This window comes from Solea solea, chromosome 2 (genome assembly GCF_958295425.1).
Source record: "Solea solea chromosome 2, fSolSol10.1, whole genome shotgun sequence".
NCBI classification, from domain to species: Eukaryota; Metazoa; Chordata; class Actinopteri; order Pleuronectiformes; family Soleidae; genus Solea; species Solea solea.
This window is the reverse complement of record NC_081135.1, coordinates 16,770,910-16,792,030: the sequence shown is the minus strand read 5'-3', so window position 1 is coordinate 16,792,030 and position 21,121 is coordinate 16,770,910. Positions and strand designations below refer to the sequence as shown.

The following is a 21,121-nucleotide window of genomic DNA, read 5'->3' as shown; positions in this document are numbered from 1 at the left end:
AAACTGCAGTAAATCTCTCCTCACCCTTTTTTGCCTTTGGTCTGCATCGAGAGGCAAAAGTAAGACGGTGACCCAGATTAATGACCCCGTTTTTATGAATTCAGGGAAGTAGGTTCTGACTTTTTAACAGTGACATTGTCATTACCACGTGAGGCCCGAACAGAAATGGGGCAAGTCACTTGCAGATAATTAATTCAGCTCCCTGGAGATGTTCTCTGTGGGTATATTTGGATTTTTGGAAGAGAAAGAGAGAGAAAGTCAGGTGACATGGAAAAAGAAAGTATGCAGGGTGCAGGAGGGTGGGCTGAAAAGTTCATGTGCTGTTTAAGGAGTTAATGCCAGAGCAATGAAACTTGCATTAAATTCAACCTTTTGTGATACGAACTGCATTGTTTCCTTCCAGATAAACCCACATTCGATATGTTATTTAGTACGAGAGACATTTTGTGATGAAAAATTGGTACAGTGGTGTTACCAAATATCTGCAGAAAAAGGGGTCAGCTCTCAAGGACATTCACGCTGCCATTGCTGCTACATTAGGGGATTATGCTCCAGCTTGATCAACTGTGCAATAGTGAGCCTTGAAGATGACCCAAGTCTGGATGCTCTGCCACAGCCACCACCCAAGAACACATTGATCGATTGTGTTCACCATATGGTGATGGATTACAGATGTTTGACTTTTAATCAGATAGCCAACGCTGTAAGCAAGTCCCGAGAAGGAGTAGACAACATTCTGCACAACGAACTTGGCCCTGATCAAAAGCACACCAGGCTGGTCATGTCGCAGGAGAACTTGGTATGTTCTGAGGCAGATCCATCTGGTTTTCTTCAAGGTTTGCTGACCCAGGATGAGTATTGAACGTGACACAACAAACCACAATGGAGGACAATCCAGCAGCTCTTTTTGTTCCTGCTTGGTTTGTGGCTGTTTGTCTCAACAAAACGTCAAGCTTTGTATGAGAAGAGACTGCGGATGTTGACGGAACACCGCTTGCAAGGGAGTGATGTCTTTCTGTCGCCCAATCAGCTGACTGTCTGGGGTGGAGCCAGTCTAGATCTACTCTGACCTTACTGTACCATTTTATGGGTATCCCAAGGGAAAGGTGCCAACGAATGGACCAGTAGGGGGCAGGGCTGGTTATTTTGGAACTATTCCAAATTAGATTATCACGGAAGCTACAAAGGAGCTTTTTCTTCATGCAAGTACATTTTAAGGTACCAAGATGGACTTTTCACTAATGGGTACAAAATAGTAATAAAAACACAATGATACTTCTATTTTTGAGTGTGTGTAACGAGTAGGTGTAGTGAAACAGCCAATAGAAGCACTCGCTCACTCTCTCGCTCATGGTCTTTCCCATCACCTGATTAGTCAGAGCCTCTTATGAGTCTACATATAAAGGTCTTTGCATATCAACAGACATTGAGTATAGGTATGCAGCGAACAATTATTTTCATAATTGATTCATCTGTCAATTTTCTTGATTAACCCATTAGTTGTTTGGTACAATAAATGTCAGAAACCTTTTGAAACATGTTGGTCAAACATGTGTTTCTTTATTGCCCTCACATCGAGTTTCCTTCTCTTTGCATGCTAGACAGCAAGCAACATGTGGGATGCAGGATTCAAAGATGGTTCTTACGACACCATCTATGAACATGTAAAACTGAAACAACAGTGAAACATATGTGCATCAGTAACAGCATAACCACCATGCGTAGCTTAGCACAAGTTAGCATTCAACTTACACTGCAAGCAACAGACGTTGGTTTTTCACATTGTCTACTGTGCATGTGCTGCACTCCACCAGAGGGTGCCAAGAATTTACAGATGAAAGACAATGCAGTGAAGCATACCCAACTCAAATATGGAAATGATGATGTTTTCAAATGTTTGGTCCACAAACCAAAATCAATCAGTGATAATGATTTCTTAATTAATAAGGAATAAAGAAACTAGAACATATCGACAGTATCTGCGCAATATCATAGCCCATGAATTCCGAAAATATACTACGTCAACTACGGATATAAGCACAAGAAACTGTTGAGGAATATTTAGATTATTTGGCTCTGTGCATGTGCTCGCACATGCTTCGCAGCTGAGACACAAATAGAGTGCTGGCGTTGTTGCGAGCGGGTATGCCTGCATTTATAAAACGAATCAATGATTATTAGACTATAACAATGAAATATGCAGATTATGATATGTTCATATACTCAAAACACAGACAAGTTAGCTTAGTGTTTTTATATGATATGCCGTGTTTGTAGTCGAGCTGTGATATGCAAACTGTTGCTTGCAAACCCGACATGTTTTTTTTGTGAAATGCTGCCACACTGGAGGACTGACTGTAGACTAAAATGAAAAGCTCAAAATAGATTAAAGAACTATTGGAAACAGCTCAAAATAGATTAAAGAACTATTGGAAACGCAACTTAACCATGCCGAGGCGAGGTGGTAACGGTGGAAACATGCCGGGTATTATCTTAAGTAAAAAGTAATAACTATATTTTAGGCATGTCATTAGTAGATATTTTATTTTAGAGCGTAATGCCGCTCTCCTTTGAGATGCACAAACATCTCAAAAGAAAACAACCTGTGTGCAGGTAGCTCAGGGTTTGATTCCTGGCTCTGCTAGTCTACATGCCAATGTGTCCTTGGGCAAGACACTTAACCCCAAGGTTAACTAACGGCTGTGCTGGCAGTGTGTGAATGGATATGAAAGATATGTGACGCATAGAGACGGGCTGTATGAATGTGTGAGTTAAACGGTGTGAATGGGTGAATGGCAAAACTGTAGTTTAAAGCAGCTTTGAGTGGTTTAGCAAATATTTCACTTTCATATCAGCAAATATACAAACACTGAACAAAAATGCTTGTTGTATTTTGTAAAGAAGTTTTTCCTGCTGATTAAGGAGTTGTGCTCTCATACAGGTGAACAGGGGGACCTACTCGAGGAGGAGTCGCCTCAAAAGGTCTGATGGCAGCACCACCTCCACCAGCTTCATCCTCAGACAGGTAGACACTGAGCTCGATTTGATTCCTTCACCTTTAGGATTGTATAGAAGAGGGGTGATGTGTTGCATTCACCAGGAGGGGGCAGTCATTTGCAGCTAGTATATGGGTCTAACTATTCAAATATTCTGAAAAAAGCCTTGTTAAATGTCAAATCACATATCACACATTTGCCTGATAAATTACATATTAATGTGCCTTTTGTCATCTTTTATGGGGTTTTTTTACAGACTCATTTTGCGTCACAAATACATTTATTGTTCCATATCAAAACAGACACTTTTATTTTGAAATTCGATTAAATATCAAACAAAAACCATTATTGCCCACTCCGACTGAACAGTTGTTTTTTATCATTCAAAAGGTTTTTTCACTTCACTGGGTTGGGTTAGGGAAACAACTGTATGGGTTTAAAAAAAAAACAAGAATTGCCTTTTCTTCTTATAGAGTGCTTGTTTTCCTCATTGTTTATTGGTATGTTGAATATCTGACATAGAAGTAAGTGGGGAAGTGATTAGTAAGCATGTGAAATATACATATTAATTATGTGTGGTCAGCCAAAAGTTAATTGAAAATGGGATAAATTTTCCCTGGGACTCATAAAATGTTCCTGGGACTCATCTAAAAGACCACCCTTGGATCCCGGGACACATTACAGTGAAAACCTAGCAACATCACTGCTTTTTTTGTATCATTTTGGTGATAGATTTATAGTGAAAAAGATTCGGCTGCATTTTTTATCGCCATTTTTATATAAATACCAGAAATTATCGGGAGGAGTTTTTTAGTCCATATCGCCCATCCCTAGTGCCCACACTTTTTCATCTTGCAAACCACTTTTAAAATGACCAGGTAAAAATAATTTGTAAACATAATGTTTCATATCTATCTATATATGTATATGTTTCCTTATCGTTTTGTGTACAAGAGGCATTTGCAGGAGACGGAACCAACAGCTATGGATTATATTATGGATTATGGATAGTGTTTTGTTTCAGATCAGCAGCTCACATGCAGACACTGCCTTGGAGTGATTATGCATGACCAAGTCCCAAAGAGCAGCCGCCTGCTGCCACAGATAGAATGTACATTGTTTATGAGCTGAGATATTTTTACAGTGCAGATGAAGGCAGCAGCAGCAGAGTAGCACACTGTTAATACCGATCATCCGAGCAATCAGATGTTTTCTGATGTCACAAGAAATATTGATGTAGAAATCCACTTACTAACTTAAATGAGAGTTCATTAGGTCTTTGAAGACATTTGAGGAACAGTCGATAAAAGATAGCTCCTTCTCTCAAAATGCAACCTTTCTAGAAATTGGGTTGAAAGAAAGTCTGGTATTTTCTTACATACACTTAATTGGGATTATAATTAAAAAGTAATTGTTTGTTGCAGGCATTAGGATCAATGAACTACAACATTTTCTGAAAATAATTCTTATTATGAGGGTATCTTGAAAAAAATTAAATAAAATCATAATTTGTACATTTTTAGATGTGGAATTTCTTTTTTTCAGATTTGTCATTATAGTATTTTCCAACCATCCAAGTTCTTAATGGTATCAAACTGTAATCCACAAGATAACAGTGATCGACCAACAATCAGTAAAATGTGTCTGTACCTACTTTCAATAATTCAAATAAACTCTTCACTCTTATCAAAGAATTATGTTAAGTAACCCACAATGAAACTATTATATTTAAATCCAGAAATATTAGATTAAAAAAAAGATTCTGACAGATTGCATGATACATCATACTTTTTAATATTATGCACAACCTGCAACTACTGATCAGGTTGATTATCACTTTAGGTCACACACACACAGGCAACATAAGGCCCCCGGGGCCGGATCCGGTACACAAGCCAGAAATATCTGGTCTGCGACAGAATCAGAGCTAAGATGTGAAACAGAAAAATTGCCTTGTTTTTGACCAAGAGTGAACATCTAAATATTATTTTACAAGAGTTCAAAGTCTGATATGTTCATGATCTGTGCAGCACGATACAAAAATTAATGCAAAAACATCTTGGGTTCACATTACATGTCATGTCATTTTCACGTCTTCATATTAACAGCATTTAACATATAGTGAAACAGACATATATTTTTAAGTAGTCACAGGAAAGGAAATCTATCAGTTTATTACAACATTTTTACTTTTAAAATATAAATTACATGCATGTTGCATTTAGAAATGTGATTATTATGTTTATCTCTTTCAAACCTTTTATTTGTGTCCCTTTGCTTGCTTCATTTATGTGTGACCCTCCTTGTGTATATTAATAAGTTAAATGTTTGGCCCACAATATGAAGCCTATTTATATTGCTTGTGTTGTCTGACAGTATGAGAGTTCAGTACCAAGCACAAATTATTTTTGATGCAAAAATATTTCCTGGACATGTGAGAAAGACTTCTGTAGCTTTTTACATTGAGACGTTTAATCACAGAAAATGTAACCAAAAGTTTTGAAAAAACTACAACGGTTGGTGTCGTCGTGGGTTACTGCCTGGGTTTGTGACCTGGTCAGAACAAGGACCTTTCTGCATGCAGTTTGCACAGTTTGTCTCCCCATGTGTGCGTGGGTTTCCTTCAGGTTATCCAGCTTCCTCCCACAGTGGGTGGTTCTTTGTCTCTTTGTGGCCCTGCCATGGACAGCCATTCGTCCAGCTGGGATTGGCACCAGCAGCCTCGCGACCCTCATGTGGAGGATAAAGCATGAGACCACATATGCATGATTTTTACTTGAGCACCAGATAAAGGAGACGTGTTACAATTCCAATTCCGAGATTATTATTTGTGATTACGTCCAGTGATTACATCCAGGGTGCTGATGTCAAGTTATTATTGACAGAATTCTGAATTTTAATCGCAACATTTTTGGGGGAAGAGACAGAATTCTGACTTTAATCTCAAACGTTTGAGAAATCCTGTGATTAAAGTAATTTATAGGAAATTATAGTCAGAAATCAAACTTTTAATTTCAAACTCTGAGATAAAAGTCATAATTGTGATGAATATTGGATTCTGTTAAAGTCAGAATCCTGAGATTCTAGAATTCTGTCTCCTGAGATTCTAATAATGAAATATAATTAATGTCGAACTTTGAGATAATTATCTGAAAAAAGGTCAGAATTCTGACTTTAATCTAATATCAAATGTATAAATGAAATAAATACTTTTCTATTTGAATGTATGTACTGTACAATTCATTTCTGCTCTTTAGAGGATAAATCAGCAGAGTGAGGATGAGAGTTAACAGGGAAATGGAGGATGCTGCTCCCCTATTTTACTCCTCCATCCCCCTCCCCCACTGCCTCCCACACTAAAAAAAAAAAATCAAGGAGAGCGCTCATCCAAGCTGAGTGGATGGCCCAGTCAGCCAATCAGCTCCTTGCACATCGGCTCTGTCATCAGGCTTAGATATTGAGGAAGGATCCACTGCTCTGCTGCTGCCGCTGCTGCTGCTTCTCTCACTGTGTATATGTATATGCATGCGTCTGTGTGGGTGTGTGTGAAGATATATATATATATATATATATATGTATATATATATGTGTGTGCGTGTGTGCGTGTGTGCGTGCGTGTAAGCCTGATGAAATGCCAGGATTGGGCTACCTCCAGGGAGAGCCTCTCCATCCTATAATGTGAGGCGGCCAGCAACACTGTGGGGATCAGGGAGAAGCTGCATCCATCAAGCTACGGGCCTCCGGAGGACCAGGCGTGATCCAACGGGAGGGCAGATTTAACAAAAAAATAAATAAATAATACTTCTCTGCTGAGGAGAGAAGCCATTGTCGTCATCCATCCATTTTTTTTTCTCACTCCGTGAGCCCCCTCCTTCCTCTTCCACCTCCACTCTTCTTTATTTCCCCATTCTTCATTCATTCCTCATTCTTCTAGAGGCTCTCGTTGGAATATCAAACCTCCATGTATGACAATTTGTACCTGCATGGATTTGAAGACTCGGAAGCGGTGAGTGTCTGGATCTGAGTGTATATGTGTTAATCTGCTTTTGTGCCCTGCTTCTGCTTCTGCTGCTGCTGTGTTTATTGATGGAAGTAGCTGTGCACACACACACACACACACACACATGAAAGAGGCCTTTAATGGGTTAGCCAACAGTACACCAAAGCGTGATCATGGGATGTACTTGGTTGGAAGGGGGGTTGGGTCAGTGGGTGTTGGTGAGAGAGAGAGTGTGTGTGTGTGTGTGTGTGTGTGTGCCCACATGAGGCAGGTGTCTTCCGTTGTGTGATATTCACACAATGTCTGTATATCTACTTCTCCATACATGCATGTGTGTATGTGGCTGCAGTGTGCTGATGCCATCAGGAAACCACTAGAGTCAGGAGGAGCCATTTAGTGAAGCGCTCAGTGAAGAGATGGACTGAGCCCTGATTCAAAGAGGAAGATAGAACTCTGTTATAATTACACCTTTCTTTCCCCTTAAGGCCCATAACACCCAAATCTCATCCCATTTCAACATATATCAAACGTGCAGTAGGGTATTTTTCACCACATGATGTACAGGCTCTGCCGAGGCTCAGCGAAAACATGCATCATGATGTCATTAAGTGGATTCTGATGCTGATGAGTCACATGCCAAAGCTACTCCATTGGATAAAGACTCGGATGCAACCTCCACACTGACACGAGACGTGATGCTCACAGTGACATTTGTGTCAGTTAAGTTGTAACTGTGAGAGACAGACCAGGAAAATAATAAGAAATTGAAATGGAAAATAAACTATTTCCATAGGGCAACACAATAGAGCATTTTGTAACACAGGCTCTCTCTCATATAGACTTCAAACCTCTCGTAAGCTTAGATAACCTTGATGACATCATAGTGACTTCATCATGTTTTTTTTTTTTTTGCTGCTCCAGAGCAACTATCGCTCCTCATGTTGTGTAAGCGGAATTTGATGTATAAAAATAGTGGAGTGACACACGAAAAAATCAAATAACTCATGTTTCCTCCTTCATATGAGCATTTTTTAATGAAGTCGTCATTTGAGTTTCCTGGACACATCACTGTGATTACATCCAGGGTGCTGAAGTCAGGCCCCTGCATCTGCTGGCTTGTAAAAAACAGCGAAAAGTGCTTAGGTATGATGACTAGCTTGATTGATCGTCTTGAGACTAATGGTCTTCCTTAATTGAATCATCATCAGTGGCTGATTGCTTAGATCAACACAGCAAAAGGAAGTGTTTGGTCCACTTATGTCCAAGCAACGCAAACAAAAAAAGGGCTGTTACTGGAAATGTTTAAGTTTGAAAGGATGAACTGTCCTAACAGAAATTTCAAAAGCGACAGACAAATGAGAAAAATGGGAGCTTCTATAAGCTCCTTCATAGCTACAGTAGTGCAGGTCAAATGCAATAAATTCAGAAATCAGAGATTTTAAATTAAAAACACAATTTTACTAGTAAATATAATGTTGTACTGAATCATCAGACCTTTTGACCCATGTGTAGAATTGTAGGATACTACAACATATATTTCTTTATTGTTTTTACAACTTGTGTTATTCATGCTAAAATGTATAAAATGGTTGGGTTCTAGGGGGGAAGTTGGAACTGGGAGTGATGTCACCCCCTAAGTACAACACGTTCCAGTTGAAAAAAACATGCACGCAAACGCTCCTCTACATGGTATTTTGTGCACACAAAGAGTTTTTTTCAGACTTCTCCTACTGCATTGCATTTACATCGGAACTTTGAAGAAGTTTGCAGCGACATCACCCCAGAGTTCACAGCGTTCCATTTGAGAAGCCAGAAATGCTTGTCTCAGGCTAGCCATTGTTTGCTATTCACTCACAAACAGCTATGGAACATGTCTACAGTTAAAAATGAAATAGTTCTATGTGTACGACTGATTTACTGTGAAACAAATATAACAGAAGTGCTATTAACAGTAAAAGTAGCAGTGTTTGTATGGTGGCGGCCATCTTGTAATCCCATGTCGTTAGTTGTGTTGTTTTGATTTCTAAGGAAATCTAAATTTAGATTTCTTCCTGTGAAGTTCTTCCTGTGTAAGAAAAAGCCAGACTTTAAAAGTAGGCTCTCCAGTCTTTATAAATGTTTATATCCCAGGAAGTAAAACACAGGAAAACGGAAATGTTAAAAAGCCTTGTGCTGGAAGAGTTGTTTGCTTTTAAGAGACAATTTCGTAAAATTCAGAATTTTGTGGATTCATTTTGGAAGAACATGGTTACAGTAATACACACAATTTAAGGCTGTTGATTAGTTACAGTACAGTATGAAAGTTTAAGGTTATGACACAGATACGACACTCGATATTGGTTTGAAACAACAACCAAACAAAGAAAAAAAGTTTTATCCTGTGACAAAGTAACTTGAACGCATCAATGGCATCGTTGCCATGGCTACCATAAGTTATTAAACAATAACATTTACCTATATTTAATCATAAATAACATAATTGACAATGACCATGATGAGCTGTCCAACTGCTCAGGGTTGGGATGGACTGTCATTTTCATGAGGTGATTTCATGAGACGGGTCAGAGGGCATAAAAAGTGTCTTCTGCCTCTTTCTCTAGTAAAATGCAGAATTGCCTAAAAGCTGATGTTGGCTGTGTGTGGTCATACAAACTGCTGACAGCACAGGAAGTGCTCCTGGCACTCAACTCCTCTTCACATTATCATCATTTTACCTGCTCCACATTCACAGTGCCAAACCACCACTCATGACTTGGCACAGGTCGATGTGAACCAGACACTTGAAGTGTTTTATAATGTAACGTCACATCTTTTCGTTTGGGTGCATCTGTCCTGGGATTTTTGACTTTTGTTGAGTGTGGACATTTTTAACCGTGAATCAGGAGTGCTTTTGTTCATCTGCATTAGTCATGGTCTGATTATAGGTACATTTACAGTCCAGTTTGCTGTTTCTCCAGATGTAGATTTGTTCTGAATGGGAAGGTGAGCGTGTTTTTATCTACCTGGACTTTGGTCTGGAGTTGTTTTCCGATTGTTTCAGACAATTACGTCTAAAAACATCTCAAATAAACCAATAGTTGAAGCAGATCACACAAGAAGGATGAGACTTTTCTGCCTTTGGCTAAATTAAAAATGTAATATGTGGTTTGAATCCCTGTCAGGTCAAGGGCTGGGGTACCCCTGAGTAAAGTATTGAGTCCCTATTGCTCATTGATAATCGCTCATATTCACATGGCCCACCACTCATTATCAAGTTATAATTATTTGTATGTTTTGTATGTCTTTTATTTACAGACTCCTTTTGCATCATGGATATGTATATTTTATTGTGCACTATTGAACAGACGAGGCGTTTAGTGGCCCCCTGGTCACCTGAGTTTTAGACCCCCCGCTTTAAAGTGTGGTAGAAACTGTATTTTGTAATTCTAAACTGTGTTTGAAAGATCTTGTAATTTTAAAAATCACAGCCAACCCTAGTTTGTTAAAAAACTTAAAGGGGACATATTATGCAAAACCATTTTAATGCCCTACCAGTCGCCAAAGTGTGGAAAAAGAATACTCCGTCATGTTTTCGTGGTCCCCCTTAGTGTAAGTATAGGCGATAAAACACTCCATGTTGAATTCCCTGCGCTTATGACGGCAGCATGCGCATTTCACCGCGAATGTTACCGCCCCACCAGTAAGTTTACTTCGAGAGCTCCACCTTAGCTCCACCCTGCGAGAGTGCAGGCGAGGGAGGAAGAGCGGTATTATGTCAACGCGGAGGGACAAGTGTGCTGTTGGTGGCTGCACAGTGGAGCACAGTGTTTTACACAAACTTCCAGCCTCAGAGGATTTTATATATGAAGCTAATGTGCCGGATAAAGTCAGCAAACGTGTGTTCGCACCACTTCGCATCAGACTGCGGCCAGCGGTCGCTGTATTTAGTGAGCGAACGTATTTCACCAACGTACAAACACACACATTTTTAAGAAAAGGTCACATAGAGCTCATAACTGACCATTCTGACACGTCCTAATTAAAAATATTTGTTCAGTACGTCCTCCATGACCGGAGCACAGACTCAGTCTGATACAGTCACATACAGCGGCCGTTTATGCCGCTCGCCACTGGCGATCAGTGGTGCTGCACTCTCTGTGAAAATCAGTTAAAAAGACAGCACCGCTGATCGCCAGCGGCGAGCGGTGAGCTGCCTAAACTGGCGCTGTATGTGTGAGTGCCGTCACAGCAACAGACCTCCGACACATGGATACATAGGGACAGCACAGCTGATCGCCACCGCTGATCGCCAGCGGCGAGCGGCGAGCTGCCTAAACTGATCGCCAGCTCCGGAGCATACAGTCACCGGTCTGATACAGCGCCAGTTCATTCAGATCGCCGCGCGCTGCTGGCGATCAGCGGTGGCGATCAGCTGTGCTGTCCCTAAGTGTTTTTAACTGATTTACAGTTCGGCACTGTTCGGCTCGATCCTTATGTAGGACGTCTCTTCCTGTGACGGCACTCTAGCTATTTTCCGCGCACGCTGCCATGTTGATATTGTCAGAGAACTAGTGGAGGGAGGGGGAGACGAGTAGCAGCTGAGCGAGTGAGCGCTGTAAAGAGGACAAATCAGAAACCCCCTGGAAGAAGTGGGTGTGTGTTTGCCTGTGTCTCATTTGCATATAAAGGGACCATGCACGAAAACCGAGCGTTCTGAAAGGGGCGGGTTTAGCAGGGTTATTGAACTGCTATGGTGCTTCATCCTTATGGTATTTTGACCAAGGCATGTCACTGACATGTTCATTAGGACACCAGGGAACTATTTTAATGGGGGAAATAAGGTATAATATGTCCCCTTTAAATCTTGGCCTGTCCAGTTTTTGGTTTTAAGGCAAACTAGCTTGGTTTACAAGCTAGTTTTAAGAATTCTAGCCAAGCAATATCAGCTTAAAATAAGGAAAACAACTTTAAATCAATATAAGAATATTTGGCTTATTCCTCATGGGTGATACACCTAATCACATAAAAAGAGTGTCATTGTGTGACAAGAGGTACAAGAAAGAATATAACGTAAGAATTGTGTCTGTTCTTCAGGGCTCAGCTGATTCATATACTAGTAGACCATCAGACTCAGATGTCTCTCTGGAGGAGGAGCGGGAGGTCCAGGCTCAGGTCCAGAGCCAGAGCCAGAGCCCCAGCCAGAGCCAAGGACCGGGACAGACCCGCCAGGAGAGGGAGCAGCAGGCCGCCACTCAACTGGAAAGAGCTAAGGTAATAAGCTATTGGTAAAAAACCCACAAATAGACGTGTGCGAGTAGTTGATTTTTATTTACTTGCACATGTGTGACTAACAAAAGTGACTAGTGAGTCAGTTACTTGCTCAACAGGGGTTTCTTGATTGCTAAATAAAGCAAATTGAAACTAATGCAGTGTGTCAAAAACAACACACGATCCATTCTTCAATCCTGTGACAGCTCTGCCCATTAGCTGATCTGCTGCAGTGTTGCCAGATGTACGATAACTATAGTAGTGGCATGAACTGTAGATCGGATGTGGTTTCTATGTGATGCAATGAACCGTTTCCTTCTATTCAAATGACAAAAGCTCCATGTTAAAAGCATAGTTTTGCTTTTTAATGTAGTATTCTGGCACTTTTTGTACAATAATATTTGTGAAAATACAATCATTTTAAAGTCACAGTACAATAATTCAGTATTTTCCATCTGGCAACACTGATCCACTGTGTCTCTCCTCCTTTCTGGGGCTTTATGTTCAAAGTCTTGTTTGTTTTGTCACTGGGGATTTTGTTCTTTGAATTGTGTCTGCATGTGCGTGTTTGTGTAACAGAGGTGCTCTGTCGTCTTTTTTTCAACGCAGTTTAAAATTATTATTATTAAAGTTGGGTTCAGGATAGTCTAACATAATGAGAGTGCTTCCACTAAATGATGAATGGACCTGTGCCATACAATGTGGAAGTCCTCCAAGTATTCAGAAAATGTTACTCAGTTTGAGTATGTTAGAAAATATTTTAGGGCATGTGTTCAGTATTCTGTAGTGATTAGAAATGCTGCTGGATGGCTGATATCCTTTGTATTCAAACAGCAGTGTGTAGTAGGGTCGAAATATCAATTTGGTGATTATATCGTCATCCTTTTCATGCAATAGGATAATCAATTCACCAGGGCAAATATCAATATTTTAATTAACAAGTTCAGACACTCTAACGTAAACGCCCCTACCAGTTTCACACGTCGGGTGTCGCTACTTGATACTCTCCAAGTATCATATTGTATCGTGAGGTACCTTGTGATTCCCACCACTTTTCAGGCACATCCTTTCTGTCCTAACCAAACTCTATGTAACATTTACATAAATAATTAATTAAAGGATTTTTCAAAGTTCTATCCCCATTTGAAGCATTTTCATTTGATGTGCTTTTTTTAATTTAGGAGCACATGTGCTCTTTGGGAAAAAAGTCAGTGTCAAGCTCTGACATTTCTTTATTTCACAAAGAAAGATTCATACTAATGCTGCTGATTGTTGGGGAATTTTGCTATCAAAGTTTTGGGAAACAGTGAAGATGGCCGTGGAGACTGAGATAAGTTGAAGTCAAAGGAATTAATTAAAGGAATCGAATATACAAGAAAAAAATGCATCAAGACAGGCATGTACATGGACTGACACTACCTCCATTTCTGAAGATCAGTCCTGAAAGTCAGGGTTTCTCAATCCTTATCCTGAGGACCTCACTGGTCCTCCTGATCTTTAGAACTGATCTTCAGAATTGGAGGTAGCGTGACTAAGAACAGAGTCAACATCAATACAGGCATGTACACGGCCTGACGCTTCCTACAATTCTGAAGATTAGTCCTGCATATCAGGGTTTCTCAATCCTGGTCCTGAGGACTGATCTTCAGATAAAGGCTGATCAAGGGATTTGAATTCCCTTCAGATTACTCACTGAGTGCCTTTTATTGATCATCTAGGCCAAACCAGTGGCATTTGCTGTAAGGACCAACGTCAGCTACTGTGGTGCACTGGATGAGGATGTTCCAGTTCCAGCCACTGCCATCTCCTTCGATGCCAAGGATTTCCTCCATATAAAAGAGGTATGTGAATAGTTTGTGGTCAAACACAACACCTTCTGTATGTCCAGCAGCCAAAATAGTATGTTCTTGTATGTTTGTAATCTCCCCTTTGACGTTATGCTGCTCAGAAGTTCAACAATGACTGGTGGATAGGTCGGCTAGTGAAGGAGGGCTGCGAGATCGGCTTCATCCCCAGTCCTCTGAAGCTTGAGAACATCCGACTCCAGCAGGAGCAAAAGAGAGGACGAGTTCAAGGGTAAGTAACAACAGCACGTTATAGTTATAGTCATATTCTGTAGTTAATGGAAAGACAAAAAATAGGGAGATAAAATCAGATTAAACTATAGACATAATAAGCAGCTGAACTGGTTCATTGTAAGATGTTAGTGAGAAATGCCGTATGACCATAAGCTTTATGTTGTACGTTCATTTTTAAAAAGCTGAGCCACTGCATATGTTTGTATCACACTTCATCCTGTGCCTTTAAAGGAGCTATATTTATATTTTTGTAAAACTGTGGGCCACACAGTTGGCGCTGTTGCCTATGCAGCAAAAAGACCCGGGTTTGTGACCCAGTCAGAACAAGGGCTTTGGAGTTTTCATGTTTTCCCTGTGTGTGTGTATGTGTGTGTGGGTTTCCTCCGGTTTCCTCCTACAGTGCAAAAAACATGCAGAGGTTAATTGGACACTCTAAATGGCCCATAGGTGTAAGTGTGAGAGTGAATGGTTGTCTCTCTCTCTGTGACCCTGCAATGGACTGGTGAGCTGTCCAGGGTACCCTGCCTTTTGCCCTATCTCAGCTGGGATTGGCACCAAGGGCCCTGCAACCCTCATATTGAGGATAAAGCAGTAGATGATGAATGAATGAATGTAAAACTGTGGCCACTCGAGTTTAACACAGGTACTGCAATCCAGTTTCAAAATATTGGACACAAGCCCCTCTAGATTCTTGTGGGTAGCCAGGTGTTTGCAAAATAGATTACACTTATAGGTTTTTCAATTTCTGACAACAAAAATGCAGAATTTGTTATAAATGGCCAATTAATAATGTTATCTTTCCTAAATACATGTTTTATGTTATGTTTCATTTTAGTAGTTATTCTTATAAGACAAATACACACTTTTATGTTTGCTTTTGTTTTAAAGGTGATAAAATAGTCCCAAAAGTCCCAAAAGGCCAATCTTACATAGCACCATTTCCTTTAAACCTGGCTTTCAAAATAAGAGCCACTGACTTCGGCTTTCTACTACTTCGTGTGTAAACCTTTTGCCGTAACGCTTGGCAATAAAAGTTATTATACAGTTGTTATACTTATAAAATAAGATACACATTTGTATGATATATTTAATTCTATTTGTTAACTCTAAATACATTAGCAGTAACAGGAAGTAGTCACACATCGCACATGTGCAGAACAAATCGTGTTTCCGGTATAGATCACGTTGTGACAGTTCTATTAGCCTATTAGCTTACCTGTGTGTGTGTGTGTGTGTGTGTGTGTGTGTGTGTAATCTTCCAGGCTTGCTGTTTTATTTCATAGTAATCCCACTTCACTCAAGCACTTCAACATTTCACGTACTAGTTAGATTTTTTGTTTGTTCTTTGTGGCAGAGAGTCTCTCAGATGAGGAGAGACTTTTGAACCCCCATTAACCAGGACAGCGTTTTCACTATAGCTTTAAAATAATGTCTGTCTGTGAGAGACGCTGAGTCCAAGAAATATATGACATTAAGAGATAAACGTAATATTAGAGATATGTAAGATAGCCATTGCTTTTATTGTCAACCTAGGGAAACAAGTAAAACGTGTTTTAACACATTATTTATACTAGGGATGAATTTTCGATTATTCACTTGATTATACAAAGTTGAACAGAACTCTGATTATTCATGATATTTTAAAAATGGACAAATTAAATCTACAAATCTAAATGACTACCTAATTTGTGGTGCATCGTTTAACACAAGGTGGTGGCAGCAGCAAGCATTTAGTTTGTGGACTTTGTGTGTGTTTGCAGAAGTGATGACATTTACGAGCTGTCTTGAATGCATCTTGAAGTCGCTTCTCTAAGATCAACACACTGTAGATTAGAGTTTAGAATTTCTGCCCGAGACGGGACTAGGCTTGTGATCATGTTGGCCAAAAATATTTGCCTGTGTGCTTAAGGTCTGGACTGACAGCCCTAAAAAGTCACTGCTGTGTTTTCAGAACAGCACATGGACACAGGACATGTCCCCACCAATATTAAATTCTAAACTCTACTGTAGATCCCCCAGAGGTGATGAAATCTTACCACGGTCTTGAATGCATCTCAGTAGCTCATCACAGTGTGAACTCTGCATTGCTTTCACTAGCTCTCATGCACTGGAGTTTAGAATATTCTAATATGAATAATACCATTGAATATTTTAATATAATTTTTTTTTTTGCTAGAAACTAATTAACACATTAGTTAAGGCTTCTCAGTTTTTGAATCCAGATCATCACCAAAATAAAGGGTCAGGGTATTGTAGGGTAAATTACTTTGTCTACTTTTTGAGTTAAACTGCTCACAGGCAATTGACAAATTTACAATCTATTATTAATTCTGATTACTTCCTTCTGTAGCAGTCATTACATACATTGTTAGAATTTAATAGATGATCTACATATTAAATATGAATTTATTAAAATAAATAATCAGAACTTTTCCTGTTTGCATCAGTTCATGTCTGTTAAGAATGATTTAATTCCCACTGTGTGACAAGATTAGACATAGGGCATGGGCATATGCTATTTAACATCATTTGATACCAATATAGAGTATACTGCGATATATTCCTGTAAAGCAGGGCGATGTGGCTTATAAATAATATATGACTATTTTTAGGCTATATCCCGATGCACAAGATATATCGAGATATAAAGCTGCACACATGTTGTTTCACTGTGAGTTTTGTCTTTTAGGAGCTAATTTAATTCCAAATGAAAAATCTAAAATTTGAACTAGAAATATGATGATTTCTTTATGTTTTACACCTTTCCTGTGCAATGATTGATCATTTTAGGCCTTTTAAGGTTCTCTGTCGTTTGCCACATTAATACCACGGTGTTTCTTTCTTTCTTCTCTTTTTTATTCCCTCTTGTCTTTTGCAGTAAGTCTGGAGGGAACTCTTCTTCCAGTGTAGAGGATGAGGTCTCTGCCTCTATCCGACCACTCATTTCATCAGCAGGTGAGCACATCAGACAGAGGGAGAGGGACGTTAACAGCCAGCTTAGAGCCACAACAGCACATAGAGTATAAGCTTCTCGAAAACCATCCCATGTTTCTATGTAGAGCATAAGTTCACTGCCGTACAGAGTTGTTTGGTACATTTTCCTATCATCCTCCTCTTCCTCCAGTTGAGGACTGCAGGCGCTCTGAGACTGGAGTTTACCACAGTGTGAACCCAACGTCAAGACTATGAACCCCCCCTCTGAAGTGCACTCATGTGATATTGTGAATATAACCATAGGACAATAGAACACTTTTCACATGTATGATATAATATGATATAATTATTATTGCTTCACTTTAATAGGATTGTGATGAAGTTTAGTTAGTTTGTGGCCTCCTCGCTGCCAGCAGCTACTGACAACACTGTCACTGTCTTCTCTCCCTCCTACAGGAAAGCAGAAACAGAAAGTGGTAAGTTGGTGACCAGTTGGTAAAACCACCTTGTTTACCATCAACTAGAATGTTGTTGTTGCTGCCGCTTCTGCTGCCATCATGAAATGACAGGAACGCAAAGTGCTGACACTCTTTTTGCTCCGAGAGAACGTTCCTCATGTCACAACCTGGAGCCCAAAATACTTCAGCCCACTGAAGTTACCAAAATCATCACCATTTTGATGTTTAGGACACATTAGACACAGATTATCAGACACAGACTGTTTATATGAAAAACAATAATGCTTGGAAGCTCCAGTTATGTAATTAAAGACAGATGATAGTAATAAATACAGTAAAGTAAAATAAAAAGCATTTACATAAAATAAATGTACTATAAAATTTGCTCATGTTTTTTTAAATTATGTGAAAGTGTGTAGTATTACCACTTAGACATGGTGTGGTGTTATATTACATTACATGTCATGTAGCAGACGCTTTCATCCAAAGCGACTTACAATGGAATTGAGTACGATCAGCCAGGGGTGGAGTCGAACTTGTGACCATTGCAATCATGACGTCTTTCGCACACAGGGTACCGGTCTTAACCACTGCGCCACTCCACCCCTATATCTAACTGTGGTATTATGCGAATAGGTTAATGTAGTAGTCATATTCATCCATCTATGTAGCAAATCATTGTCTTTCATTTCCCTAAAGAGAAATTGTTTATATAATAGTTACTTTTATAAATGGCGTATACGTGTATGTATGTATATATACATGTATATATATATATAACAACTGTTCATTCATTATCATTTGCTACATGTACCAACATGGGGAGATATATCAGCGATTGTGACTGTGACTGTGGTTTAATGTTTCACTGTCACACTGTGCTTGTAATTCATCTTGTGATAAGTTGGCCGCTTCTGATTCAAATATGTTCACACTGACAGATGGAGCACATCCCCCCATATGACGTGGTTCCCTCTATGAGGCCTGTGGTGCTGGTGGGACCCTCACTCAAGGGTTATGAGGTGAGCTACCAGTACAAAATATCTTTTCTTTTTAATTTAAGACATGATAAATATCACAGATTCAGTGTTACTGATGAAAAAACACAGCAGAGGTGACAGGTTGTGTACATCATTCCTTCACTCACCCAAAATAGCTCCGTGTTGACGCAGTTAATAGTGAGTGTGTCAGCATCATCGCCCACGTAACATCCCAGATTGCAGCCAGACTAATGAGTCAAAGTCAAAGAGGTCACATGGAAATATGTTGTGTAATCCATAGATTTGAGCTATTCTGGAAAAAAAAAATCTGCATTTAATTGCGAAATTGGTTTCTCTGCTTTTTTAAATGTCACATATTAGTGTCAGTGTGTCATACTGTATTTGTTATGAGAGATAACAGCAATTAGTCATTATTGGGAGATAAACTGTGCTTAAAGTCAATGAGGAACAACAGCCAATAACATTTTAAAAAAATAATAAAATGACAGTGCTGAATAGTTGATAACAATGTTTCCCAAACTTTCTATATATTTAAAAAAAAAAAAAAAAAACTCAAATCACAATATGCATTGTGACATGAGCAAATGGGTGCACATTTTAGATAATTGGAACTTTGTGGGCCATCAAAGGTCATTCACTATAGATAAATAAACATGCTTTTAATATTGAGTTTTGTAGTTCATTTTTTAAATTGCTCTATATATGGACAATATATTTTAAGAAATACTTATAAGAAATAAAACAAAGCCATGTGTTGTACAGTATATACCAATACTGTGACACTTAATGTGTAGGTATCCAGCAGTGCCAGCCGGTCAGCATTCAGGCCTAACATTTCCGGATTTGCACTCAATGTTATTTTGTTGATTTTAATTTGTTAATTGTTATTTATGTTGATGCATAATTACGCATATTATATATAAGAGTGAGCACTTTGTTGTGAAGCTAACCCTTTCGAATATTACATGGAACCCAGCTGTAATAACCACATGCATGTGCTGAAAGATATGCAAGTTCAGAAATAACATGAAGTGAACTAATTATTATTCTGCGCTGAATTTTTGTATTACAATAATATATATATAATAGTCGTCATTTAATGGCACTTTTCCACTAGACAAGTCCAGCACAACTCAGTAACCTCAACGTTGGCGGAGTCATCATAGCACGGCTGAAACTGCTGTGACATCGTTTTATACACAGCACATACAACTAGTGACTTGTAAAGCAGTTGTTTTCAGTGTACTGAATCATTAGAACCAGTTAATTAAATGGATTAGTTCAGTACTTCTTGCATGACCGGAGCACAGACACAGTCACTGAAGTGAAATACGGGGAAGGGGATGTGATGTGGCTCATCATCGCCAGGTTAATCACTAAATACACCAGACTCCTCTGGTAAATATTGAGATTTTAGAAATGTCCTTGCTTAATGTTGGAGATTAACACTGGTTTTCAGGATTTTTAAGTCTTTTTAACTGATCTACAGTTTGGCATTGTTTGGTTTGATTCCTATGTCAGACGTTGCACTCTTCCAAAAAAAAAAAACCAAAAAAAAAAACCCAGTAGAGTGGAGCCATGCCGTGCCCAGTCGTGCCGGAACTGTGTAGTGGAAAAGCGCCATATGGTTGGGGTGGGCCTCAGAGCATTTTCAGATTTTGAAAGTGCACCCTTGCACTCTTTGGTTTGGGAATGGCTGTACTAGAGTTTTTAAAAAAAGAATATATATATATAGTATATATATATATAAAAATGTAATTTAATGCATGTTATTTGAAACATTTAAACCAGACAGTGAATTTTCTCAGTTCATAAAAGATCAGATCTATCATGATTAGTCCGAAAGACAATTACATCGAACATCACCTGGATTTGAATGAATGGATAGCATCTTATTCAACTATTTTGAATCATGGAGAGCAGTGTCGCTCCCAGCATGCATTGGGGGAGGTAGCCATGGAAAACACTATGTTGCCCTCCAAATATATACTGTATATTCTCTTTGTCTTTCCAGGTAACAGACATGATGCAAAAAGCACTGTTTGACTTCCTCAAGCACAGATTTGATGGCAGGTGAGACAGTTTGTTATTCTGTGATGACCATTCAGGTGTCTCTTTTCATTAACTTTAAATTTTATTTTGAAGGGAAAAAAAAAAAAATCCACTTAACTCTAAAAACAATGTGTTAAAATCATTTTTTACAACAGAAATCACTGTGTCTAATATCTACTGATATGAATATATGAAGATGTTAACAGTATATTTGTGCTAGCCATTTCAAAGCTATTTGAAAAACGTAATTATCCAACTTTGTAAAAAATATATTATTCTCCCATAAAGATGAAATGAACAGCCCAGGCAACACTACTCGGCTAAAATTCTGTTGCTAATCTTATTTACTTTTTTA

At 39.1% G+C, this 21,121-nt stretch overlaps 1 protein-coding gene across 3 annotated transcripts in view; it reads left to right on the top strand.

The window, feature by feature from the left end:
• The window catches only part of LOC131448223 (voltage-dependent L-type calcium channel subunit beta-4-like), a 30,096-nt gene that overhangs the window by 1,630 nt on the left and 7,345 nt on the right, over positions 1-21,121 (top strand). Inside the window, exons 2-9 of one of the 3 annotated variants that reach the window (XM_058620487.1) lie at positions 2,942-3,025; positions 12,070-12,246; positions 13,962-14,084; positions 14,192-14,319; positions 17,200-17,276; positions 17,712-17,731; positions 18,655-18,735; positions 20,729-20,787. In XM_058620487.1, coding sequence (XP_058476470.1) covers positions 2,942-3,025; positions 12,070-12,246; positions 13,962-14,084; positions 14,192-14,319; positions 17,200-17,276; positions 17,712-17,731; positions 18,655-18,735; positions 20,729-20,787 — 749 coding nt within the window. Of the gene's footprint in view, positions 1-2,941; positions 3,026-6,467; positions 7,003-12,069; positions 12,247-13,961; positions 14,085-14,191; positions 14,320-17,199; positions 17,277-17,711; positions 17,732-18,654; positions 18,736-20,728; positions 20,788-21,121 lie in introns of those variants that run through there. The other 2 variants (XM_058620505.1, XM_058620497.1) reach the window with 2 other exon arrangements.